We start from the raw sequence: 27,406 nt of genomic DNA on the forward strand, positions 1-27,406 counted from the left end.
GGCTGCCAAGGAGGGATGGCATTTCCTTGCCACGTTTCCTTACCACATTTCCTTACCACGTTTCCTTACCACTCTTCCACTGAACGCTTCTCCCCTCGCAGGCTTTTCTGCACACAAATCCCTTCCACAACTCCCAGGAGGAGCCAAAAGCTCCTGCACTGCTTGTGCAGAGCACCAGGATGCCAAAGCTCTCTGAGAGTGGCTCCAGCAGTGCTGCAGCACAGGCAGGCAGCTCCAAGGGCTGACCCTGGTGAGTCAGCACAGCAGCAGGAGGAGGAGGAGGAGGATGAGGATGCTGGCAGGGGAGCAGGGGTGGCTCTCAGGGCAGTCCTGACACGAGCAGAACCTGCAGCTTCTCCTGCCCCTCACAAGGGCAGGGATGTGCCTGCCACGCTGCCAGGGCTGGGATGGAGGCAAGAACAGCAGAGCTCCACCGATTTATTGGGAGCTGCTGGTCTGTGATATCATTTGTTGATCCCATCAGGCCCAATCCCCAAGCCATGACTTCCTCCCCCGTTGCCATGGCACTGTACATAAACAGGGCAGGCTCCCAGCCCCGGGCAGGTCATTTGTTTCAAATATTCCATGCAGCTGGAACACGAGCCTGTTTGGGTGTCTGGAGCTGAGCATGAACTAATTCCTCAGTTTTGTGCACCCTGAGCCACTCCCAGCCTGGGCTGAAGGGAGCTGGGCAGAGCCAGGCACAGGGGCAGAACCAGGGACAAAGGCAGAGCCAGGGACAAAGGCAGAACCAGGGACAAAAGCAGAGCCAGGCACAGGGGCAGAATCAGGGACAAAGGCAGAACCAGAATCAGGCACAGGGGCAGAACCAGGCACAAAGGCAGAGCCAGGCACAAGGGCAGGACCAGGCACAAAGGCAGAACCAGGGACAAAGGCAGAACCAGGGACAAAGGCAGAGCTCCCTCAGCTCTGATCCCTGAATCTGCTGGATGCTGGAGCTCAGGAGCTACAAACCCTCTTAATCACGTGGTTTTCCACATGTAAGAGACACCCAAAATTTTAAAAAATAAATCTTGTCCTGACTGGAGAGAAGAGGCAAGAAAGCACTTGCCTTTTTTTGGGCCCTCCCTCCCCCATTAGGCAGCTAATTAATTAGCATGAGTTCAGGCTGTGCCTGAGCCTCGCCTGTTGCACAGTGTGCCTGGACTCATTACAAGATTTGGTTTCCTCACAGGACTTGGTGGCTGCAGGAGGAGGACCTGGAGCCTTCATCACCACGGACAAAGCACCACCACAGCTGGAGAGAGGGCACAGCAGCAGGCAAGCAGTGCAAAACCAGCTGTAAACCAGGCCCCAGCAGGAACCCAGGGCTGTCCCAGCTCCATCCCTGAGGCACTGAGGGGCTGCACACACTCAGCTTCCACACCTGAGCCTGTCCCACAGCTGCAGCCTGCCCCCACCTGTGCACATATTTCAGAGGTAAATCGTTATTTTTCCAAGCAGGGATGAGGCAGAGGCAGCCCCTGCTCTGCCTGTCTGGGCAGGCTCCTTGGGAATAAACTCCCTGCTCATGCAGAAACATGGCACAAAGAAATCTGATCAGTTCATGCCAATAAAACCCACCACAAGGTAATATTTAATAAAGTTTATTAGGTTACTGAGTGCTATCTACAGTCATAAAATAGAAAGGATTTTAAACTGTACAGAGTCATGTCCTGGTGAAGTGAGGAGAGATGGAAATGAGGGAGCACAAAGGGCAGCAGAAGTAGGGAGAACACAGCTTCTTCCCTGGAGTTCTGGAAGACACTGGTTCAAGTTGAAGGCAACCAAGCAGGGCTCCACACACTGAATTTTGTGTCCCACCCTGCAACAGAAACTAGTACAAACCCCTACGTTGAAAAAAAAAACTCATATAATATTAGAATAAAAAAGGGGCACATCACACCCCACCCAGTCTTGGCACCAACTCTGTGCTTTAAAAAATATACTATGCAAGTAGTTTATTTTCAAAAATGTACCCTACAGCAGCTGTTTAAAACATGTTCTTATACATACACCCCACATATATATATTAACATTTTCAACAACTAAACTCATTTGTACCTACACAAAACTGAAGGGATAACTCAAAAGCAAAAACAAAACAATCACACAAACATTTTTCAAGGAAAAAAAACCACAAAGAAATGTGCAAAATAACCCCAGAAAGGCAGCATAGTAACCTGTGGAGAGGTCAAGAGAGCAGCTCCTGCTAACCAAGGAGTGTCACCTCTTTACCTGGCTACTGAGGATCTATTTGGGATGTGCTGATTTTGCCTGAATTGCTTGTCCTGTTTATTGCAGCTCTCTCCTGCTCCCCAGCTCTGGAGAGGTTCAGTTTCCTCCTGCTGTGCCTGAAGATCCCCCCTGGCCTGTCTGAGCCCTGGGGCTGCTGCTGGAGCCCCTGTGCCCCCTGCTCTGGGACAGAGGGCAGAGAGCCCCTCCTGCTGCGGAGTTAAGGGGGATTAGGGTGGTCTGGGACAGAACTGAGCCTGGCCCGGGTGGATTTAAGCAGCTTATAAGGAGAGAATTCCCTGGCAGTGCCATTAGTGAACATGGAGGTTTCTCTGAGGGCGGAGCATGGGGCAGAGCTCAGGGGACAGGAGCTGCAGCTGTGCCAGATGTGTGCCAGATGTGTGACAGCTCACACACACGGTCCCACCCCAGCCAGGGACCCCAGAGCAAAGGTGCAGCTCTCAGTCAGGGAGGAGGAGGGTGGGGACACAGCCTGACTGCAAAATCAGCTGTGAGAGCCCCGGGGAGGAGGCAGGACAGAGCAGGATGAGCACTGGTGCTAAACAAGGCAGCAGGAGTCACCACCTGGGAAACAGCAACAGAGCAAGGTGAGAATCCCAGCACAGACACAGACATCAGCAACACAACCACCCTCTCCAAGTTCAGAAGTGTCCTGGTGGAGGAAGGGCTCTTGGTTTTGGTGTTTCAGGGCTCGGGGTTGTACTTTTTATTTTTTGGCTTTTAAAAACTCATCAATTAATTCTTTATGGTACTCCAGACTCTTTCCAACTCCGCTGGCCATCCTGAGCCTTTCCATTCTCAGGACGTGGTCTCGACATTTCTATTCCTAATGCCTCCTCTTCCTCAGATCTTGTTCCAATTCTTACATTTATCATTATTCTTTTCTCACCATCCTTCCCTTTGGCTGGTACAGAAGAACCATTCCCCTGGAGCCCAGAGAGGCAGCACAGCCTTTTCCCAGGAGGAGAGGGGAGCACAGAGCTCTGTCAATGTTCCTCTGGAACAGTGTGCTGGGGAAGGGACTCCCAAGGAGCAGAGAGCACTCAGCTGAGAGCCAGGGCTGCCCGGGGGCACCGGGGGCTGCAGCAGTGGCAGGAATGCAGGAATGCAGGAATCCATCCTCTGGCCAGGCAGCTCCAGCAGGGCAGGGCCCGGGGCGGCTCCATCCACCTCTGTCCTGGAGCTGGGGGTCATTGGTAGAGCAGGTAACTCTTGAGGGAGGCTGGCAGGGGCAGCGTGGGGATCTCAGCCAGTCTGTCCTTGCCCAGGGCAAGCCTCACCGCCCGCCGGCACAAGTCCATCAGAGGCAGGGGCTCAGCTGGGGAGAGAGAGCAGAGACATTACCAGCCCTGCCCAGGGGGAGCAGCCTCACCCGCTCACCCTGCAGCTTCTACACCCCCAGAGAAACTCTGGGCAGGAGCACTGGAATGAGGGGCACACTCACACCCTCACCCTGCTGCTTGTAAACCCCCAGAGAACTCTGAGCAGGAGCACTGAATGCCTGGCATGAGGGGCACACTCACACCCTCACCCTGCGGCTTCTACACCCCAGGGAGCACTGAATGCCTGGCACAAGGTGCACACTCACACCCTCACCCTGCTGCTTCTACACCCCCAGAGAAACTCTGAGCAGGAGCACTGGAATGAGGGGCACAAGGGGCACACTCACACCCTCAACCCTGCTGCTTGTAAACCCTGGGAACTCTGAACCCCTGGCACAAGGTGCACACTCACACACTCACCCTGCTGCTTCTACACCCCAGGGAGCACTGAACCCCTGGCACAAGGTGCACACCCACCCTGCTGCTTGTAAACCCCCAGAGAACTCTGAACACCTGGCACGAGGTGCACACTCACACCCTCACCCTGCTGCTTCTAAACTCCCAGAGAACACTGAGCAGGAGCACTGAATGCCTGGCACAAGGTGCACACTCACACCCTCACCCTGGTGCTTCTAAACCCCAGGAACTCTGAGCAGGAGCACTGAACCCCTGGCACAAGGTGCACACTCACTCCCTCACCCTGCTGCCTGTAACCCCCAGGAGCTCTGAACCCCTGGCAGGTGTGCAGCACTCAGCCATTCACAGCTCCAGCCCACCGAGCACTCCAGCAGCAGGGCACGAGGTGTCCGCAGGCCACTCCAGCCCGTGTGTGAATGGAACAACCCCACAACAGCAGCTGCTGTTCCTCCTCTGCAGTTCCAGTCAGAACACATCTTGCAGCTCCTGCCTCTCCTGCAGTACCCAGAGACTTCTGTAGAGTCACTGCAGGAAAAGGCTACAGCAGCCAGAGCCTCGGGGGTCTGGGCACCCTGAAAGCAGCATGATTTATCTCACACAGGAGGGGAACAGCTGTCAGCCCCTCATTTGTACTGCACAGCTCCCAAGGAAAGCAGAGCCATCTGTCAAAGCTTTGCACCCTGACACTTCCCAGCAGAGCAGTCCCTCCCGTGCACAGAGCCAGGAAGGATACAAGCCCTTGGCTATCTTTTTCTGCATCCTGTACTTAAACCCCTGAACAAGATAATACAAGTTTTTCAGGAATGGCACACGGGGCCTTTGGCTGCTGAGGAGTCACTCACAGCACAGAGGGGACTGAGGTCAAAGCCAGAGGAGGAAAAATCACATGAGCTGCTCACTGCTGAGCCTGTCAGAGCTCACCCTGACACTGCTCAGGCCTGAGGGGCTCCTCCTGCCCCAGCCAGGGCTGACACATCCCAAAGCAGATAAATGCCATCCTTCCATGGCCTGAGGGCTCTGCTGCACCACTAGGTAGCTTCCTTTGCTCACAGACACCTGAAAGCACCCACGGGTGAGCTTGGCTCAGAAGCTGCAGTTGCCACAGCTTTGGTAGATGCCTCCAGCTCCACACCACATGAACCTGAGGGCTCACACAGCTTGCCAAGCCCAGCACTCCCCAGTGCTGTCCTGTGCCACCTGTCCTGTGCCCAGCCCTGCCCCGTGTGCTGCTCCCCCATGCCAGGGTCCCTGCTGCCCCTCCTCAGGGACACACACTGCTGCTCTGTGCCCTGCCTGGGACGCTGCACAGAGCCCTGGCAGCACTCCCTGGCACTGCCCAGGGCAGCTCATTCTGAGCACTGGGCCACAGACCCAGGGTCTGCATTCAGAGTCTGCCCCAGTTCTGCCTGCCCTGCACAGGGACAGCTGGGACAGAGGCACTGCCCAGCCAGCACCCCCAGCACCAGGGGCCTGACCCCCAGAGCCTTTAGGTTCTCACAGGACAATCACATTTCAGTTCAGTGGCCTCTAAAGGAGAGGCTCTTCCACAGAGACTCGGGTCTGTCCTCACCTATTCTGCACTGCCATCCCAGGGTGAGCAGAGCAGCAGAGAAAGCACACACACACATACACACACACAGAGCTGACCTCCTTCCATTCACAAGCACCACAATCCCTGGACAGTGCTGCATTGAGTGCTCCCAAGTGCTCAGAGCCAGACACCTTCTTTCTGCCTGTGCCAGAACAGCATCCCATCCCTGCTGGCCTGCTGCCCACGATTCACTGCTCAGCCCAGAGCTCACACCACAGCTCCAGCCTGGAGGTGGCCCTTCCCTGCTCCAGCAGCTCGGTGCCAGCAGCTCCACACTCCCTGCCTTGGATGGAGCTGCAGGCTTTGGCTCGGGCCCTGCAGCAGAACCTGGATCCTGGAGCTGCTGCCACCCTCGAAGCTGCTGTGGCAGGAAGAGCTGGGCTTTCTTTGGGTGAGAAAGGGCTCTGCCAAGAGCTCTCTGCTTGCTCTGGCAGAGTGGGAGTGAGTTTCCCAAAGCACTTGCACATTTTGCTCCTGTCCCTTTGCAAGGCTCTCCTGGTCACTCTGACAGCTCAGTTCTCTGGTGGCAGCTCTGTGGCACTCAGGGTTTGCCAGTGCTGGACACCTCCAGCACAAACACAAGAGCCCTCAGGCAGACACTGCTCTGGAATGCAGGGGAAACTGCTCTCCATACCAATACTGCCAAATTTATTTCACTAGTGACATAAATCCAGATTTTAATCCACATCCTTCACCTCTCTCCTCCACCCTACCCAGAAGACTGAGTCACAGTCTGGCCCCATGGGAACTTCTGACTATGAGAGATAACAGACTTGAGCACATTTGGACAGCCAAATTTATTACTAAGCTTAGCTAGAGATTGATCTGCCTGGTTAGTAAAAGGGCTGGCATGTGAGCTGGGCTGACAACAGCACCCAGCCCCTGCTAGAAACGAGCACACCCTGCTCTGAGAGAGGCAGGGGAGTGAGCCACTCTTCTGAAAGATGGAAAACATTCCCATTTTATCTTAGAGGGGAAGATCTGTCCCTGTTCTTGCCTGCAAGGGATTTTAAACATCCCCTTGAAGGAAGGGGATTGTCCCAGAGACTGTTTTCTGTAGAGAGACACCAGGATTGCAGTGCCAGCAATGCAACTGTCAGAAGAACGTTCCTGCTGCTCTTCTGGCAGCAACACAAGGTTTCCCATCTCTAGCTGGACAACTGGCATCACCTCCTGCCACCACAGCACCTCCCCAGCCCTGCCTGCTCCCTGCAGAGTGCCCTGGGGACAGCACAGGTGTGCAGACAGACAGACAGACTCTGTGCACTTTCCATGGGGGACTCACTCAGAGCTGCACCCAGCAGTGCTGCTGCTGACACAAACCCTCCCCTGTCACAGACATCTTTTATGAAAAATCTTTTCTTTAAGATTTTTCCCCTTGAGAAGCTGAGAAGCCTCAAGAACCAAATGTAAACAAAGGTTATCTGCTGCTGTGGAATGCAACAAGCGAATCTGTGATTAGTCTCATAGAGTTGTTTCTAATTAATAGCTAATCACAGTCAGCTTTTGTTATCATTCTTTTTTTTATCTTAGTTAACTTTGTAATAAAATCTTTTGTTCTATTTTTTTTAGTATAGTTTTAATATAATATATATCATAAAACAATAAATCAAGCCTTCTGAAACATGGAGTCAGATCCTCATCTCTTCCCTCATCCTGGGACCCCTGTGAACACCATCACACTCCCCCCTGCAGGAAGAGGAGAACCCTGCCCAGGATGGCCTGGGATGGCCCGGGATGGCTCAGGATGGCCTGGGATGGCCCAGCAGGGCAGTCAGGGCAGTGCTGCAGGGCTCATACTCACGGTCCAGTCCGTTCAAGTAGCACATGCGGATCTCGCAGTGGCCCCACACGGCGCTCACCACCGGGTACAGCTTTTTGCCCTTGAGCCCTCGGAAGGCCACCCCCATGTACTGCCCGTCCACGATGAAGCTCAGGGTGCCATCGTCCATGTCCAGCACCACCAGGAAGGAGTCGGGCACGATGAAGGTCTCGTCGGGCTCCAGGAAGGCGGGGTAGGTTTTGCTGGGCTGGTTCTTGCCGTCGTGGTAGAGTCTGTTGCGGCCCAGGTCCCAGCCCCAGGACTCGTGGTTGTTGCCCACGAGGGTGGTGTAGCCCACGGAGTGCAGGGGCGCCTCGGCCGTGGCCACCCCCACGACGGCGTGGGTGCCGCGCTGGCGCATGGCCCAGGTGATCTGCCAGACGTGCAGCCCCCGCGTGTAGCCCACCTTGCCGCGGATGGCGTCCGTGCTCTGCGCCACCGGGTGCCGGTGGAACATGAGCTTGTCGTCCTCCTTGACGAACACGTTGAGCGAGCGGTCGTCGTTGTTCCACGAGTGCAGCAGCTGCACCTCGTAGGACACGGGGGGCATGTCCAGCAGCAGCTCCAGCCGCGTGGGCTTGCTGTAGTCCAGCCCCTGGAGCTCCTGCTTCAGCGGCCGGTACACAGGGTCCCTCATGTCCACAGTCTTTATCCCCCCCGTGACCTTCTGACCCATGGTTGGCCTCCTCACAGGCTCATCGAGTTACCTGGCAGCTCCTGCTGTCATCCAGCCCCGCAGGAAAGGCTGCCAGGAGGCTTTGTCCAGATGTGCACCACTCAGGATTGCCTAATGGATGGAAAGAAAAACAAGAGACGGGTTAAACATTAGCACACTCAGCCCTGCGTGCCACACTCACAGAGCACTGCATTCATCTGTTTATCCCAACAAGGTGTGCTTCCCTTCCACCAGCCAGGAGGGGTGCACACATCAGCTGGCCACGGGCGCAGGGCTGGGGAGACGCTTCCCTGCAGCTAAAGCTGTGCTGAGTACCTCGGGGGCCTGGCTGCAAGTCCAGAGCAGCAGACCAAAGCTGCTGGGGCACCCTCATCCCAGCAGCTCCGGCCCCTCCAAACCCCTGCAGCCAAGGGCAGATAAACCTTTGCCGGGCTCGTCCCAAGTGAGCAGCTTCTCTTCTCCAAGAGGGAAAAAAATCCCCAGCTTCAGCTGCAGAGTCCAGGGGGAGGAGCAAGATCCTTCCCACAGTTGAGCAGTTTTCCTTCCAGATTGCAGAGAAACCTCTGAGAGGTTTAAGCCAGCTTGGCCAGAGGTCCCTGCTCACTCTGTGCACCTCTCCTCCAGCACTGCATCCACTCCAGTGTCTCTGCTCTCACTCAGCAACACAAACAGCCCTCTGTCACACAGCTGCCAAACTGGGGGCAGCTATTAGGAGAATTAGAAGTGGGAGGGGTGCAAACGAGCTTTCTAAGAAAAAAAAGTGTTATTTTAACATTTCCTGAAGTGAGGCAATCATGCAGCGCTCCTGCCAGCTACAGTCACAACATTTACTCACAACCAAGGACCTCATCTGGCATAGAAAATAGAGCATGAACCAGATCTGGTTTAAAAATAAGATTACTGGACATCAGCAAGGCTTCAGCTAGAAGGTGAACAGGGAGGGCTCACTGTGTTCTGGGTTAGGGGTGAATTCAGCAGCTTCCCCACAGTCTTTTCCTACCAAGGTACCCCATTGGAACAGTGAGCTAAATCCCAATTCTTAAGTAACAAGAGACAAGACTATTTTTTCTTTCCTTACCCACTTTTTTTAAAGATCATGAATGGAGAGGAAAATGCCTGAGATTTTTTTAAAGTCACATCCCAATGCACAGGCTGCAGTACAGATATTTCAAACTATTCAGGGACCTCAGATGTTGGGCACTGAGACAGAAGATGCCATTTAAATAGGCTCCAACCATGTTATCAGCTGCTGAGATGACCACCACACATCCTGGAAGTGAAATAAATGCCATCCACAACATCCAGACAAATCCTGGACTGTGTAAGCCAGCTGGTCACCAGCTGAAAAAAGCAATAACAGCAGAACCAGCTGAGGGAGGGCAGCAGGGGATGGCAGGGCATCCTCCTGCCACAGCTCATGGCTGAGCTGCTGTGGCCCATGAATTTCCATGGATCACAGCCCCTCAGGTGACAAGGGACAGCAGCATCTCCAGCCAAGGCATCCCAAGAGCAAACCAAAGCAGACATCAGCTGAGCTTCCCTGGGAGAGGCACATTAAAGCTGACCCAAAGTGATTTTGGAAAAGGTTCAGTGCAGGCTCTTGGCTCAGCTGGGATGAAGCCCAGGCAGCAGCACCAGGTGAATTCTCCTGGCATTCCAAGGCCTGAGGCACACGGACAAAAGCTGTCAGCAAGGGACTGGCACGGCACACGTGGGAGCCCATAGGCAAATCCAGCTGCTGGAATTTTGATTGGGATAAGGGAACAAAACATTGGCAGAGGGAGGAGAGGCAGAGATTTCCTGTGCAGTACATGTGAGAACACAGCATAGGAAACAAGAACCAAAACAAAGCAGACTGCAGGAGTGCAGAACTCTTTGAAGCACAAAACACTCAGCAGAAGTGAGGGAATACAACTGCACTCTTCATTAGCAAAACAATGCCTTGTTCACTGTGGCTTTTTGCCTTTTGCCAGCATAAGCTTCATCATATTTCTCTGAGGCTGCTGCAGCAGGGAGGGAAAGGGAATCACCCCAGAGAGAGAGCAGGGGCAGAGAGCCCTGAGTGCCTGCTCTGCCCAGAAGGTCCCAAACACGGGCACCACTCAGCCCCTGCACTGCTCAGGAGCCTTTCCCAGGCACTGCTCACTGCAGATGACAGACAATGGCCAGAATAAAGAGAAAGGGAAAAGGTTGAAGCAGAGGGTGGGTGAGAGTGCGAGCAGGGCAGGTACAGCCAGCCCACGCCAGGACTGAAGTGCAGTCCAGCTCCTTGTTGGGGCAAGGCAATAATCCCTGCCCACAGCCCGGCCTGGCACTGCACAGTGGCACCTTGCCCTGCAGCCAGGAGCACAACCATGCCCTCACCTCCTAAAAGGAAAAGCCTCGGCATGCACAGGACAGTGCAGGCACATTCCTGCAGCAGCAGGGAGACAGAAAGGCTTATCCAGTGAAATTAATGGATTAACGCCCTGGGCAGCTCCACAGCCAGCCATAAATGAGAAGATAGGCTGGGGAATGAGCTGCTTCAAAACCTCTGAGCTGCTACAGGTTTAAGTAAAATGTAAACACTGAAAGTGCTTTTATCTGTCTTATCAACAGCTCAGGCTTGCTGCAACTCTGCTCTGCTTTGCCAACACCAGCTCATCCCCAGGATGCACTCCTGCTCCCAGGCTACTGCCAGTTCTATTGTTAACCTCATGGGCCTAAAAACCAGGGAGTGAAAGTCTAAGGGTGCCTCAGAGAAAAGGATTCCCTGCTGTTTTCAGTGAGAATCAGCTCTCCCTTCCATTTAGGTGTTCAGGCTGTCAGTTTGCCATGCTAGAAGGAAATGCCAGGCTCCAAAACAACTGCTTGCTGCAAATAGATCAGGGCAGGAGACAGCAGAGACATTGAAATGGAAGGAAAATCCTGCTGTTAAATAGGGAGAACAGAGCTCTGCAAGCAAGCCACTGCCTGTGGCAGGGCAGAGCTGGTTCCAGCTCCTCTCTGCTGCTCAGAAGCTCAGGTCCCTCACAGAGTTTGTCCCTCCCTTGCTCTGCACCTACAGGACCTACAGCACCAACAATAGGAACACACGAAGGATCCTCAGCTCCTTCATTCCTGATCCACTTTTACTTTATTTCTTCAAGTCAGTTTACTGTGGCTTTATCTCCTTCCCATAAATTCATTAGGTGTACTTGTACAGATAAGAGGCCAAACCTTTACACACCTCACAGGCTCTGGGTGCTCTGCAGACAATGAATCAGAGCCCTGCCCTAGAGACACCTCAGCAGAAGAAAAGGAAATTATATATATTACTGCACATGGTCAGTGACTTGCTAACAGCTCTAGAAGCTGAACCAAAGGATCCCAGACAGCACCAGTGAATGAGACTGGGAAACCCACTGTAGTTTTGCTCAGGTTTCTATGATTTCACTAGGAAAGCAAAAGGAAAACTTGGTTAATTTTCTTGGGCTGAATGTCCACCCTGCAAGCCAACAGCCAAAGGAGCCCCACAGCTCCCATTCTGCTGGCAGGTAGGAATGTGCACAGTCAGAAAGCCCACAAACACCCTCCACAACGCCTTCCCTTCCTCAGAACTGCTCCCACACCAGGGATTTCCCCTCCCTGGGCTGAGAGCAGACCCCTTGATCAGAGATATTCAAGCTAAAAGCCAAGGTGGGTCAGCAATGCTACAGCCCATCTTAGGAGGGGTGAAGAGGGAAGGAGCCTCTAACAGCACCAGAGCTCAGCCCCAAAGAGCCAGGACACCCCATTTTCCCTGCTGTTAGTTCTGAGCACCTGAAACGCAGCAGGTGAGCTGCAGTGTGTGTCTGTGCCTGCTGCAGAACCTGGCCCGGGTGGGCTGTGACACTGACACTGTCACACCTGGCCTGGGTGAGCTGTGACACTGACACTGTCACACCTGGCCCGGGTGGAGGAGGGCTGTCACACTGTCACACCTGGCCCAGGAGGGCTGTGACACTGACACTGTCACACCTGGCCTGGGTGGAGACTTCCCACACTCCCAATTTCCTTGGCTGCACCCAAGAGATGTGTCTACAACCTGCCTGCAGACTAAAAACCACCACAAATAAGTCACATAAGCAGCAGGAGGAAAGGTCACAGGCAGAGACTCATATCCACAGGTTCACCTTCCTTGCACCTCTGTACCTGTCCACCTCCACCTGATTTTCCCTGTGTTATGGAGACCTTGCACACAAGCCCTGCTTCCAGAAGAAGCCTCACAACCCTCTGAGGCTGGAATCTGTGCCTGGCACATTGCAAACACAGCCCCCAGTGTTATAACCCAGCAGCACCTGGAAGGCCTGGTCCAACTGCCCTGCTGGCTGCATGGTTTGCCCTGCAGCACTGGATAGGCTGCATTTAGAGAGGCATTTCCTCCACAATTAAGCCACCGTGAATTTTAAACAGTAAATGTTTATGTTCTGCACTATTTGCATTAAAGAACCCCACATAATCCAGAACAAGCCACCCTCTTGCACAACAACTCCCTGCTTTTTGTTATTTCCCCACTTAATCTGCAGCCTACACTGCCCACTGTCCATCCCTCATCTCTGTTGAACTATCTGGATTCATGAGTTTTGTCTGATAATGAGGGGAGCAGTGGGTGGAAAGAATGATGGTTGATATTTCTACCTGTGCCCAGAGTTTCCACTCCTGTAGCAAAAGCACTTTTTTGGCTGTGGCCAACACCACCACCAACCCATCAGTACAAAACCCTGGATACCAAGGCACTGCTCTCCCCTAAAAACAGTTCATTAATTAATTTTTTAACAGAAACCCACGTTCTCAGCAGCAGCCTACCAGAACTCCCCTGTGTCCCTTCCCAGGTGACAGCAGGGCAGAGCATTTCCCAGACAGATGGATTGAAAACACCCACAGTGGAGTGTGAGGAGTCAATCCCTGCTCCTAAAGGCAGCCCAACATCAGTGTCAGGAGCCACAGACCCAGCAGGACCCCTCCTCTCAGGTAAGCAGCTGGAGCTTGAGCTATTCTAATATTAAATTGTTCAGTTGCTGTCTCTTCCTTTTTTCATTTAAGGATGTCACAAGCACTGCTAACAGTAAAGCAAAAATCCCCACAGCAGAGCAGCTGCCAAGCACCAGATTACTCAGCCTGTTACTCCCAAGTACGTTTATTGTGTCTGAAGCTGCAGCACATGCATTTACATCAAATACATCCCAGCCACAGGGGAAGTTGTGCAAGTGTCTGGTACTGCTCCTCACTGCAGAGACAGCACCGCTGAAACCTGGGCTGTGCACTGGCAACAAACAGATCCTGGCCCATTGCAAGGGAGTCTCTGCTCCCTCCAAGAGACTCCCACAGCACCAGGAGCTGGGTGCTGCTCTGGTTCAGAGGCCAGAGCAGCACATTCAGCAAAACCAGGGCCTCGTGGTGCACAACTGAGGTTATGCTCCATCCCTGCTTCCCTGGCACTCCAATCTTATTCTCTCTCACCAGTTTACTCCTGTAAACCTCAAAAGCAGAGCCTGCCCAACCTCTGGGCAACCTGTTCCAAAACTTCTCATCCTTGGGGTTAAGCATCTTCCTCCCTGTCCAGGTCACTCCAGTTCCTTAACCAGCCAGTTTCAGGTTGAATTTTGTGTTTATCCTCAGGTCAAATCAATCCTAAACAAGTGAATTCAACCCCTTGTCCCAGCTGTTAGTGCCTTCACACCACACAGCAAATTACTCTAAGCAACACAACCATGGATCAGTTCACATGCCTTATTGCCTTACCTTGGTACATGGAAAAACACAGCATTCCTCTGTAACATTTACCCAGATCTCTCCATCCTGGGCTTCCCAAGTGCTGAAGAATAGGGCTGAGGTTGCACCCTCGTGTGTGAAGACCCCAGTGGATGTTTCACCCTTTGAACTGCAGGTTCAGGTTCTTCCTATCCTGAGGTCTGTAGAGTCTGAGGGTGTCACCACTGAGGACAAAAGCCTCACAAGAGGAGACAGCTGAGTCACTGAGGAAGTGACTTTTTTCATACTGTTTAGGAAACCATTCTGTTCACTTAGCACAAGGATGTTTTCAGAAGTCACCACCCTGCAATGCTCCCAGAGCAGGGGCTCCTCACAGGTTCTTTAAGGCAAGAGCCCCAGAGCCTGCCAGATCCTGCAGTGCCTCCAGCAGCTGCCCAGAGGCAAAGCCACCTCCCAAGGTGAGTTCCAGCAGGTATTTCCCTGGCCCTGCTCTGAAATGAGATCCTGGGCCATGCCCTGCACAGCAGATATGCCCCTGCTGCATCAGACAGTTCCTGTCATGTGCTGAATGATGACAACAGCATCTTCTCTGCCTGCCCTGGCCATCCCACAGCCTGGGCTTAGGAATTCTCCATCCCTGGTACAGCAGCAAGGCTGGGGCTCAGCCCTGTCTGTCCTCAGTGTCCTCCCTCTGGAAACAGCCCTTGCAAACAGCCCTCCCATCACCTCTAAGGAAGCACTGCAGGAACAGGGCTGCTCTTTCAAAGTGGAAAAGATGAAAGCCAAAATCTGGATGCTCAGGACAAGTCTTTGGAGGCAGGAGCAGCTCTGGACACAGATTGCTGCCTGGAGGACTCTGCTCCCCCAGTCCCTCCACACCTCGGGCTGTGGTTAGCACCCCTGAAACTGCACCTGTGAGGAGAACATCCTGCACACAGCCTGTGCATGGCACCAGTGTCTGACACCTCCTTTCCCACCTGCAGCCTCCCCTCGAGCTGCTCAGCTCCACCTGCACCTCCCAGCCCAGAGGGAGCCTCTGGTGCTCCCAGGTGAGGACGGACCTGCACCTTCACCTGTCACAGCACGCAGGGCTCAGGAGCTCCCAGCTCTCACATTCGTCTCCAAGGAACACAGAATTACCTCCAAGATAAAACCAGCAGTTTTATTATTATCAAAGTTAACTAGGTACTTTGCTTTGAAATACTGCATCAAAGGGCTGTTAATTTTAGTCTTGTAGCAAAAAAAAAAAAAAAAAAAAAAAAAGAAAAAAAAAGAAGTAGAAGAAATGAAAGCAGCATCTGCTTGGAAGAGATGAATGCAAGATAAAAGGTGTCTGTGACAGAAAGCTGGCAGCAGCCTTATGTTTTCTATTCAAGTTTAATCTGGGAACAACAACCACCCTTAAACATAACAAAAGCTGTGGAAAAACCCTTTCCAAATCCAACAACATAGCCAGAAGATGCAATTTCTCTTCTCCAATCACTGCAGCAGCCAGTTGAGGTGAGGAGCCCAGACAAATCCAAGCTTGCTATACCAGGGTCACCCAGACCTTGGCTTGCTCAAGTCCACAACATCCCTGCTTCAGCCTCCAGCTCCTTCTCCCTCCCCCAGGTGTGCAGAGCTTCCCAGAGGGCTCCCACAGCAGCAGGAAGCCCTGAGCCCATGGCAGAGCAGCCCCAGGGTGTCTGGGCACTGAGGCAGAGCCCAGCAAACAGCAGTGACAGTTGTGCTCTGCCCAGGCTCCATCAGCACCATCCCTGCGCGGTGCAAGGAGCGAGGCACGGATCCCCAGTGCAGGGAGTGTGGGAAGCTGCTTTAAAGCCTTTGGAACGTCGGGCAGGGAGAATCCCCGTGCCCAGGGCACCCTGCCTGACCCAGCCTGCTGCCAGCTCCCCAAGAGGTGCTGCTCACCTCCTGCTCCCCAGGCAGCTGCCAGGAGCTCTGCAACTCCAACACGGGAGCAAGGAACCCAAGGGACGAGCTGGGTGAACACAACCAGAGCAGTGCCCAGACATTTGTCAGCACTCAGCCAAGCACTCCAGCACAGGCTGGGGAAGGGGAGCCCTCCCTGTCCAGGAGCACACTCCACAAGCAGGGATGGCCCAGCAGTTCCCAAGTGCTGAACTAAGAGGATATTCCTGGCAGACAGATTGCACAAGAGACTGCTCACACTGCCAGCTTTACTGGAACACACTCAGCAACTCCCCAGAGCAGAGCATGCCGGGATGATGCTGGATTTCTGACTTGTCATAAGCCAAAAAAGTTTAATGACATGGTTGGGCTCTGTGTTTAGCTATAATTGACCTGGGACATCCCATAATTAGGAAGAGACACTGCACATCTCACTGGAGCTGGCAGTGAGCACAGGCTCAGTGATGCAAGGTTCTGCTTTCCCCATCACCTGGAAGGGTCCCTGGGAATGGCTGTGGTGCTCTGAGACAGCCAGGGTGACCCAAAAGCTTTGGCTGCCTTCCTAAATCATCCACCAAAAGACTCCACAAAGCAGCAATTTTGAGATCCTTTCTAGCTTGCCTGCTTGAAGCTTTATCCCTGTAAAAGCTCAACCAGACAAATCATATTTGCAAGTGCAGAGTGCACCAAAAAGAGAGGAGGATAAAAGCACATTATGCAAACTGTGGCTGCAGGAATGCACATGCTGCTTTCAGAGGACATCTGCACTGTAAGGTGGCCAGATAGCCCAGAGCAACTTTTTCCTGGAAATAGCAGTTGTGGTAATGCAGAACAAATGTTTTTGCCAAAACAAGTGACCAGGACATGCACTGCAGCGTTGCTCACAGTAGCTGCAATACTACTTCAAGTGGCAAGGGGTGAGATTTGCCCCTCAGTCTTATTGGGACACACTCAGAATTTCACTCCTAAGCAACAGCTTCACAAGCTTGAACTCTGTAGATGAAGTGATATTTAAAGTGGTTTCCTCACCCCCTCCAGTGTGCACCGTGTCCTGCAGGGGAGGAGGGAGCCAGCCACTGCTCAGCAGCTGAGCCTGGGCTGGTGACAGGGAATGCTAGGGTGGTTTTTATCCCCTGTTTCCACCTTCCAAACCCCCTGACACCACCAGGAGCCTGAGTAAGCAGGGTCTGAAGAACACACATGTCCCTCCTTCCCTCCCTAGGGCTCCTCAGCAGACTAAACTGTGGCTTTCCCCTCTCAAACAACAAAATTCCATACCTGTAATTATGCCAACAGCTTTCTGCTGTGACTATCCAGACTTGGCCGTCCTTTCCACGAGGGTGACCCACAGAGAGACCTCTGCAGTGCAGGAGTCAGTGATGAAACACTCCTGAGCCCTTATCCGGGCACTCCACAGCTGCCAGCACTTCCAGCCTTCAAAGGCAAGACAAAGGCTGTACAGCCAACCTATCCTCCCCACATACCACAGCCACCACAGGTCCTCATCAGTCAACATGCCTTCCAAATAAGTGTTTAACATAAACATTTGTAGAGTCACTTAATTCCTGGTGAACCCAGCTATTTGATGTGGGCCACGGAGAGCTCCCATGACATCAATGGAAAGTTTCCAGTCAGAAAACCAGGGTTGAGACAGATTAATAGAAGTTAAGAAACAGGGATGAAGCAGCCTTGTAGAAACAGGCAAGAGATCTGTTCTGAAGCAAGATGCACTCAACACACTCAGCAACAAGCAGAAGAGAAGCTGCCTTGCTTTTTCAAATGTAGAGATCAAGAACAGCAGAGATAAGGCAGCTATGCTGTCTCCAGTGTAGGCTTCTGTCTTTTCTGGGCTGCTCAGTCTCAAAGCATGTTCAGCTGTTTCTTGGCTGCTGCTGAGGTTCTGATTCCTCCTTTGGAGCAGCCTGGATGGCTTGGCCAAGATTTGCTGTGTGCAAACACCAGTTTGAAAGCAGTGAGAGAGCCACTGCCACCCAGCAGCCCGTGCACCACAACCTCCCAAACACAGGACAGATGTGAACTGTCTGGAATATCCAATGTCTGGAACATCAAACAAAGACACCACATCCAACAGCCTTTTCCTCCATGAAAACCTCCCACCAGACTAAATTCACCTTGAGGTTTTATTCCTGCAGTCAGCTCATCACACTGCTACTGCTGACATTCAATGGAAGCATCACCTGCACCTCCCCAGGTAACACCAATCCCTAGGAGATCCCAGCCAGGATGGACAGAGCTGGCTGTGGAGCTATTCACCCTGGAGAAACCCATCTAAGCACAGGTGATTGGGCTGCCCAGCTCTTCTGTGACCCTCTAGGCAAAACAGGGTTCCACAGAGGGCCCTGCAAAGCCACCTTGTCCCTGCTGCCACCCTGCCACCTGCTGGGCCATCAGCTCTGGCCACCTGGACCCCAGGATTACACCTGGCCCCACAAGCCTGGCTCCAACCCCATTTCTGCACAGCCTCCTTCTGTGGTCCTCCCAGGTGTGCCAGAACAAGGTTTGAGAGCACACTGAACATTTTCCTGTTGAGAAGGGTTTTGTGCCAATGCAATCCCTGCTGTGCCTTCTGCTGTGCACCTTGAAATGGAGATTCCCATGAGGCCAAGGATTCTTTCAGAGCCAGTCTAGACTGAGGATTGGGTGGTGCTTTTGCCAAGTTTGAAGACAGCCTAATCCAAATAACATAAGAGCACATGCCTCTGAACAAGTGCTGGTTGTAACACCTTCCTCTCCACCTGAGTGACTGTAAGCTTCAGCCCCATTCTCCCATCTTAAACACACAGGGGGGTTTGTCCTCAGCCCTAATACACAGCACACTGCTCTCCAGAGCCCACCTGCTCCAAGAAATCTCTTCCATCTAAAGCTCCAGGAGCCACTCAATTCTGATTTCTTACCAAAACCTGCAATTCTCCTCCATTTGAACAAAAAAGCATTGCTATATTTATCCCAGAAATCAGTACAGCAGAGGATAAGACATTGGCCTCATTCTGCTCTTGCCTGTTCCTAGGTGCATCCCAAAAGCCTTGCACACCTCTGGCCTAAAGCCTGACCTGCTCAGCTCAGCCAGGGGCTGCTGCCACGTCCCAGGTGCAGCCAGTGGAAATCCTGTTTAACTTACAGGTGCTTACAGGAGAAATACAAACACCAAGTGTGCAAATACACACACACACACACACACCAAGTGTGCAAACACACACACACACACACCAAGTGGAGTGCACCAGGAGCACAGACTCCCTCCCAGAGTGCCCAAAGCCCAGCAGCAGACTCACTGGCAAGCACTGGAGGCCTCTGCCATCCTGGGGGGACCCAGCACAGCAGTGCCCTGCTCTGCAGAGGGCAATTGCACAATCCTCCCTGCAGATGTGGGCACTGCTCCTTCCAGGCAATCTCCCCAGGCGTCCCCTCCCTCTGGAAGTGTTGACACACAGAGCTGTGCCTCCTGCAAATCCAGTTCCGTGTCACACCAGGCTCTATCAGATTACCCAGATAAAGGCTGGGATTTAACGTGATTGTTACTCATGGCACAAGCGCAGACTTGGACCTGTGTGGGCACTGTGGGCACACAGGACCTGCCCCTTCAAAATCTCACCAGAGGCAGCACCTGCAGGCACCTGACACCCTGCTAGCCAGAGGGCCAGGAGCACCAAGTGTCAGCAAAAAGCTGAGTGAAAGCTCTCCATTCCTTCCAAAGCTGCTCCTTGACACGCTTTAAAAAACCCAGCTATTTAGCAGCTTGTTGGTCCTTGAGTGGATCACCTGAAGATCAATTAACTAAGGCAACTATCAAGAAATGACAGTGTCCAAGTCCCAGGATGGAGCTCAGTCACTGATCCATTAAAAACCATAAGATACACACCTTGCCCTTTTTCCTCTCCCCATCTCAACCTCCAGCAAGTCAAACGCACAGCCTGGAACCCCAGAAGCACAGTTTGGTGCTGGTCTGTCTCCACTCCCCAGATTTTCAGCATCTCCCAAGCTCACAGCAGCAGGTTAGCTGAGATTAGCTGCCCCTTTTTACCTTCTGCACCTTGGCAGGCCAGCGTGGCACTCTGCTAACCCCGCAGCAATATCCTGTGCAATCAGGACTGCACAGGTGTGCAGCCTCCTGCCCTGCAGACTGTGCAGCCTCCTGCCCTGCAGACTGTGCTGTGCTGGCAGGGGCTGGGAGGTGCCTGTGCCTGAATCAGCCCCAGAGCCAGCTCTGAGCCTGGCACCGCTCCCAGCTGCCCTCTGATCCCTGCCAGAGGGAAGCACAGCATCCCAGAACGCTGCAGGGTGAGGAACAGGGGAATAACAGAGGGAAGCATCACCCTGGCTTGTCGCACACATCTTTTATGAAAAATCCTTTCCTTAGGATTTTTTGCTCCTGAGAAGCTGAGAGGCCTCAGGAACAAAATGTAAGCAATGGTTATCTGCTGCTGTGGGATGCAACAGGTGCATCTGGGATTGGGCTCATGTGGATGTTTCTAATTAATGGCCAATCACAGCCCAGCTGGCTCGGACAGAGAGTCTGAGCCACAAGCCTTTGTTATCATTCTTTCCTATTCTATTCTTAGCCAGCCTTCTGAGGAAATCCTTTCTTCTATTCTTTTAGTATAGTTTTAATGTAATATATATCATAAAACAATAAATCAGGCCTTCTAAAATATAGAGTCAAATTCTTGTCTCTTCCGTCAGCCTGAGACCCCTGTGAACACCATCACACTGGCTCACTGTAGGTTAATATTCAATAGTTTGATTCCCTCCCACGCCCAGCTCCAGCCTGTTCCAGCTGAAGTGCACAGTGTGCCCCATGCACAGCCCCAGAACACGGCAGTGACACCGTGGGGACACCAGGCAGGGCAGCCAGTGCTCAGAGCCCTGACAGAGGGGACAGCACAGCCTGCAGCAGCTCACGCCTGTCACACGAGCCCGGAACAGAGAGTCCAAGCATCTCCATTTCCTGCCCACAGGCATCAAGCCAGGTACTTTCTGGATGCACACAGCCCCACAGCCCTTCTCAGCACAAGGGTCAGCAGGTTTCCTCTGCAGCTGTTGGAGTTTACAGGAACCGGGGACAGGAGCCCTCCCAGCTCAGCTCACCCCTCACCAGCTGCTCACACAGCTCTGGGTGTTCCTTTACACGGGCACCTCCTGAGCCTTCAGACCCCAGATGCAGGACTGCCCTGGGATTGGCGTGGGACAAAGCAGCCCCTCCCTCACTGCCCACGTGTAAACGTGATGGTTCAGCCTTAAAATGGCACTGACAACCAAGGGAGACTCAAGGGTGACTGAATATCAAGGGAGATTCTCCACGCGGAGCTGCTGCCAGCACAGCACAGCCCCTCACACCCAGCACCCCCAGTCTCAGCAGAAGCAGCACAGGCGGCTGTGTGGGAGCATTTCAGGAGTCATTCTCATTCTCCTCTCACTGAGCAGCAATGCTGCTCTCCCTGCAGCACAGGGCCAGGGGCCTGACCTGCCACCAGCAATGAATTAGGGCATCAGGGCAAGAACCTCACTTTGGCAAACTCCAGGGCCTGCTACTAACCTCCAAACACTATAGCCAGGATGCAGGCGTTTTTCACACGTCTGCATTAAGTAGATTTTCAGTTACAAGAGGCCATTCAAACCAGAATTTATCCACGGAGAAGTTTGCACCAAGGATTTCTAAACATCTGAGACCAATGCAGCCTTCTCATGTAGAGAACTGCCTGGCCTTACCCCTTGCTTGCTTTTCTTGGCACTCCACCATCCGTGGCTCACGTTCTTCAGAACGAAGTTGTTTCTACAGTTTTTGTGCAACTGAGTGCCTTTGTACATTTATGGTGTCAAGGCCCCATCTGGGATCTCCTCAGGACAGATTCCTGCCTTGATAACATACCAGCTCTCCAAAGAAAGCAGTTTGAAGTTAACATCCACACAGCTGCTCTGACTTAGGAGCTTCATCAAATTCCCCTTCCAGGCGACAAGAAAAAGCCCATGTTTGGTAACTCCATTCAGACATCACCACCTTCTGCCCCAAAGCTCTCAATGGCTCTCACTCTGATATCTGGCAGATGGTGCTGGTTGTTGGGGTCCTTTTGTTTGTTTGTTTTAAGTAAAAAGCTTTCTCCTTAAAAGAGAAAGCTTTGTAAGAGAACAAAGAAATGTGCCACTTTCTCCTCCCAGGGGGAGTTTTACTGTTACACAGCAGCAGCACTGCTTCATCTTGAAGTCTGCCTTCCCATGTTCTAGAACAGAAGAAAACTCACAAAGCCACGAGACAAGGAAATATCAGTGGACAAGGCCCTCCAGCATTAAGGAAAAAAGCTAAGGCAAAGACATGTGGCTGTTTCTGTATTAAATGAGGAAAAGATGCTAACCCAAAGGACTCTGAATCTGACCTGCAATGCTGCTAAGTACAACACAAAACCAGAAGGGAGGATGACAAGGCATCTTCCACATGGACACTGGCAGGCCCATGCCTTGCCAACCCCAGCCCCTCACTGTGCACAGAGAGCACACTTTCCACCTTTTCCACCCCACTGCCAGGACGAGCCACATGGCAGAGCCCACAAATAAAGCCTGGCATTGGCATCCAGCCCAGCCCAGCCAGCAGGGAAACACTCCCTGGATGCTCTGGGAGTGCCCAGGGAGCCGTGGCAGCAGGGCCACACATGGAGGGGATGAGGAAGGAGCAGCCTGCAGCCCTCATCCCTCCAACCACGCTCCCTGGGGCACACACACACTCACTGCCAGCTTGGCACCAGCTGCCCTGCACAGCTCAGGGCCCTCAGAGCAGTGCCAGGCAGGACAGATGTGACACAGCTGTCCCCAGCAGCAGCACTCACACTGCTCCTCCCTGTGCTCCAGGACACCCTCCTGCCCTCTCCTCTTTCCTCAAGAGCCAAAGCAGCGTTCCTACAGCCCTGAGGGCTCTGCCAGGGCAGCCTGCAGCCCCAGGGCTGGCACAGCTGACTCAGCTTCACTGGCAGCAGGACACGGCTCACGCTGCACCCAGGCTTCTGTCAGTGCCTTCCCCACCACCTCCACACAGCCCACACCAAACCCTTCTCACCAGGGAAATTTCTTTTGTACCTCCTTCCCTCAAACACTCCAGAGTTCAGGCAGCTCGTGCCACCCCAGAGCTACAGATAAAGGCAGTTCCTGCACCAAATTAACACCCAGAAGGAGGATATTTCTTTTTCCTGTAAAAACCACTTAGTCTGCAAGAGAATTTTCTGACCAATGCCACAGACCAATTTACTTTATCCCAGGAGTTTCCAAAGCATTACCATTAAGGTCAGAGCAGTACAGAGTTAAAAGGGAATGGATGTTTTAGTAGTCCCTGGGAAAACACAGTTAACAGTGGCACATTTTCCCCACCATGTGCTTGGAAACTATTATTTTTTAGCTGTATTTTCTCACACTCAGCAGAGAGTATTTGGCCATTACCTGTAGCCCACATCCCATCTTTGTTAAGGACAACTGCACTCTTCCCCCAGCAATTATTCATGGAAACAGAGGCAGCTACACCAATTACTCACATGGAGTAACTCAAGGGAAGATTTCTTTGTTTTCCAGAGCAGAGCAGTAACTGAAAGTGAGTCAACACCTTGACATGAGCTCATTCTGCAAAGGCCACCAGCAAAGGAACCCAGTGACTGCAGTCTGGTACCAGACACTTACTCACTTTGACTCTGCAGGCATCACAGAGCTTTGTCTGAGAGCAACTGGTGTCTGACTCGTGACTTGGCAGGGCAAGCTGTGGGCACGAGCTCCATCACACACCTGGAGACACCAAGGAGTGGGGCAGCAGCTCCACAGGCAGCCACAGACACCAGGTTTGGGAAGCTCAGAGCTCGGGCAGGGCTCTCAGCTGCTCCTCACTGCTGATGTGCTGAGCTGCTCTGCCAGCTAAGGCATGAACAAGGCTCCTGCCACAGGACATGAGGAGCTGAAATCATCTCACTGGTGCTCCCTGCCAGCCCCAGTTAATCCTCAGCCCTGGGTGACTCCAGGCTCAGTAAATACAAGCGTACTAAAGCCCAAAATTACAGCCACCACTTGCCCTGGCCTCTCAGAGCCCATCAGATGCCAATTCCAATGTATGCGGAGGCATCAGCCACAAAATCTGACCAAGGCACAAACCTCAGAGAGCCACAGGACATACTCCATCCCACATCTTATATTCTTCAAAAGCCACATTGTGACTTGGAGTATTGTCTGTCAGCACTGTCTGCACTCAGTCCCAAACCCTGGCACAGTGTCCTCACTGGCTCATCAGCTACAGATTTTTAATTCCAGGAACTTAATGAATTCTTAATTAGCCCTCACAAGACAAGCAGACCTTGCAGACTGCTTTCACTTTTACTGAGGAAAGGAAATAGGGTCCAGGGGAAAAAACCAATGCAGAGACAGGAGAGCAACAAGCAGAGGCCATTCCCCAGCTCCAGCAGCAGCGAGGGGCTGCACACAAACACAGCACGCAGCAGCTGGGCAGTTCCTGGAACACCAGCCCACGTCCCAGCAGCATCCAGCAGCAGTTTACAAACAAGCCCCAAAGCACATCAGAGTGCACTTCAGTAACCTCCCGAGCAGAGGAGAGAGCCTGCGAGGGCTGCTGCCCTGCAACAGCCCAACATCCCCTGAGGAATGCACTGCTGCAGCTCATCCCCTGCCTCTGAGGGGGGTGAGGAGCAAATTGCTGCTTTATGCATCCATCAGCACCAGTACTGAGAGCCTCGGCAGGGCCAGCAGGGTGACAGGGCAGGGAGGGACAGGGCAGCTCAGGGAAGATGCTCCTCCACTTCTGTAAACAGCAGCATGGCTCTGTGGCATTCCTGGCTGTTCCCTTATTAACTCACCACGGAAATATCCTTCCTTGCAGGCTGGGAGAGCCCCTCTGACCATCCCACTCTCACTGTGAGGCCCTGGAGGCTCTGCACAGTTTGGTCCTGGTGATGCAGCAGCCAACGTACACCAGCAAGACTGAGCTGTCTGTGCTACTGAGCTTTGCAACGCTGCATCTGGTGTAGAAATCAGATGTTAGAGGAGTGGGAAAGACACAGATTACTCCTGGGACAAAAGGTTCATTGAGCCATCCTGCATCGCTGTCATGGAAAAAAAAAAAAAAAAAAAAAAAAGAGGTGATCTGTCTCCAAGGAGCAACTCCCATTTTTACAATCATGTTGTAAACTTCCTTATCTCGAGCCACGGCTCACACAATTGACAGTTTTTGAATCAGGCATGGCCACCAGGCACCCCGGCTGCCCACTTTAGCCAGAGAATAAGGACAAAACACGGCACAGTCCAGCAGGAGGCTACAGCAAGACTGACCTTTTAACAACAGCCTAGGTCCTCCAGATAGAGGATTATGTAAGTCCCCGTTGAATTCGCAGAGGTTTATGTAGTAAGCAAAGAGACACAGTAACCAGACCCGGTAAGGCGTGCTCCGGAGCCCCCGCGGTAATTTCCCGACCCCGAAGGAACAACCCCCCTGTCCTACCGAGCGAACCGCTCCGGTTATCGGTGTTTGCTCTCCGAGCCCGCACACGGCCCCGGGCAACGGCAGCCGCCCCTCCCGCGGCATCCCCGGCGCGGCTGCGGAGCCCCGGGGCCAGCACCGCATCACCGGAGCCAGCACCGCATCACCGGAGCCCCCCGGGGCCAGCACCGCATCACCGGAGCCAGCAGCCCATCACCGGGGCCAGCAGCCCATCACCGGGGCCCCCCGGGGCCAGCACCCCATCAGTGCCCCTCAGCCCATCACCGGTGCCCCTCACAACACCATTGGAACCCCCGGCGCCCCTCGCCCCATCACCGGGGCCGCTCCCCGCTGCCAGCACCGGGCCCGGCAGGGCTGCGGCCGGCGCTCGGCCTCGCCCCGGCTCCGCAGCTGGCACCGCCCGCGGGCCCTGCCCGGCCCCGCTCGGCTCGGCGGGCACCGAACGCGGAGAGGCCGCGGAGAGGCCGCGGAGCCGCCCCGCACCGCCCGCCCCCCGCTCCTACCGTGCCCGGGCTGCCCGCCGGACCATGGCCCCGCTCCGTGCCGTGCCGTGCCCGGGCAGGCCGAGCCCCGCGCCCGCTGCTCCCGGCGCGCCCAGCGGGGCCGGGCCGGCATCACATGGCCCAAATAGCGCCCGGCGCGGCCCCGCTCCGCCCCCGGCCCGGCCCGGGGCGCGGCCGCTCCGCCCGGGCAGCGCCGGCGGCGGGCGGGGCCGGGAACGGAACGGGGCCGGGCTGAGAGCGGGGCCGGGAACGGAGCGGGACCGGCGGGGGAAGCTGCAGAGCCGGGCCGGGAACGGAGCGGGGCCGGGGAGCGGCGGGGCTGGGAACGGAGCGGATCCGGGGCGCTGCCGCCGGCGGAGTTCGCGATCGCGGGGCACAGCGACAGCCCCGCAGCGGCGGCCCCTGTACCCATCCCCGGCCCGCAGGCGGCACCGTTTCTGTGTGCGATCCGGGCTGTTCCGGGCTGTTCTGCTACTCCAGCCCGTTTCTGTGTGCAATCCGGGCTGCTCGGTGCCGTTCTGCTACTCCAGCCCGTTTCTGTGTGCAATCCGGGCTGCTCGGTGCCGTTCTGCTGCTCCAGCCCGTTTCTGTGTGCCATCTGCGCTGCTCGGTGCCGTTCTGCCACCCTCGCTCCAGGCACGGCTGGCAGTAGCGGGCAGCCCCGGGCGTGGCGCTGGGGATCTCCGGGCACTCGGTGGCGGCTCCATCCTCGGTGTCCGCACAGCCCCCCAGAGTTCCGCATTTCTCCTCGAAAAGGGGGATCGGGCACGGGCAGGGGCTGCCCAGGGAGGTGGCGGAGTCTCCGTGCCCAGAGGTGTTCGGGGAATGCGCTTTGTGCCATGCTCCGGGTGGCGTGGTGGTGTTCTGTCGCAGGATGGACTCGGAGATCTCAGAAGTCTTTTCCAACCTAACCTATTCTGTGATTCTGTGATTTGTTTCAGTCACTCCTGGGAATGTCTGTTTGCTTTTTAAAGACTCATTTGTTTACCGAAATAAACCTGAGAAATACAATTCTGTTAATTTCAGTTCTCATTCCAAGAACAACCCTTTGGACAAATCTGACCCGGTAGTGCCCCTTTGAGATGATGAATTTTTCAGTGTTTCCGGACAAAAAGACTGGTTTGTAGCAATAGTGCTCAAGCTGCAAAGCCGTGGATTGTCATAAATTCAGCAAGCCATATTGCATGGGATACCTCCAAGGACCACCTAGGAGCTGCTGCAGGAAGTGGTGTGAGTGATTCAGGAGGTGGCCGCCTGCCATCTGAGTCACTGTGCAATGAATGCCCCTGCATGCTGCTGCAGTTATTGTTCTTGGGGATTGGACACGAGCATGGCTCTTGACATTTCTCATCACTGATGGTCTTGGGGCACATGTGAAAAAAAAAAAGCACAGTTATTTCACTAATTTATTGAGCATATTTTGATGTCTGTGGGGAATAGTTGCTCTATGCCAGTCACTGTGGTCCTTCAAAAAAAAAACCACATTCACATCAGAATAAATTTATTACTCTAGCTGACCAGAAACACCGGGGAGATTGTGGATACAGAACAAATATGTTCTTCCACACCCTGCAAAATAAAAATAGGAGGGTTTATGTCAAACAGATATATATTGGGTAGCTTTTTCAAAACTACTTTGCTTTGACTTGGTCCTGCTCATATTTAAGTTACTTTCCCCCACTAATTTCAGGGAGAAGCGGGGT

At 53.7% G+C, this 27,406-nt stretch overlaps 1 protein-coding gene across 4 annotated transcripts; it reads right to left on the minus strand.

Annotated features, from left to right (window-relative positions):
* Nucleotides 1-1,591: 1,591 nt before the first annotated feature.
* Nucleotides 1,592-26,319, minus strand: SPSB1 (splA/ryanodine receptor domain and SOCS box containing 1). Of its 4 annotated transcripts, XM_071448930.1 has the most exons (4): nucleotides 25,704-25,918; nucleotides 24,560-24,721; nucleotides 7,391-8,195; nucleotides 1,592-3,574 (listed from the first exon to the last, which is right to left on the minus strand). In XM_071448930.1, the coding sequence occupies exons 3-4, from the start codon at nucleotides 8,082-8,084 to the stop codon at nucleotides 3,447-3,449; spliced, it is 822 nt and encodes a 273-aa protein (XP_071305031.1). In that variant the 5' UTR covers nucleotides 8,085-8,195; nucleotides 24,560-24,721; nucleotides 25,704-25,918; the 3' UTR covers nucleotides 1,592-3,446. The 4 variants fall into 4 exon arrangements, with proteins under 4 accessions (XP_071305031.1, XP_071305033.1, XP_071305030.1 ...); XM_071448932.1 differs by lacking the exons at nucleotides 24,560-24,721; nucleotides 25,704-25,918 and adding an exon at nucleotides 26,136-26,319; XM_071448929.1 differs by lacking the exon at nucleotides 24,560-24,721 and having other exon boundaries at nucleotides 25,704-25,914.
* Between the last annotated feature and the right edge of the window lie 1,087 nt (nucleotides 26,320-27,406).

The sequence above is a fragment of the Agelaius tricolor genome, unplaced genomic scaffold, assembly GCF_023055355.1.
Source record: "Agelaius tricolor isolate 1412-34295 unplaced genomic scaffold, bAgeTri1.0.p SCAF_28, whole genome shotgun sequence".
NCBI lineage: Eukaryota > Metazoa > Chordata > Aves > Passeriformes > Icteridae > Agelaius > Agelaius tricolor.

Coding starts and splice junctions, on each gene's coding strand:
- SPSB1 (XM_071448932.1), bottom strand. CDS start 8,084: ATGGGTCAGAAGGTCACGGGGGGGATAAAGACTGTGGACATGAGGGAC. Junction 3,575..7,390: donor CTACTTGAACGGACTGGACC/GTGAGTATGAGC, acceptor CTCTCTCCCCAG/CTGAGCCCCTGCCTCTGATG.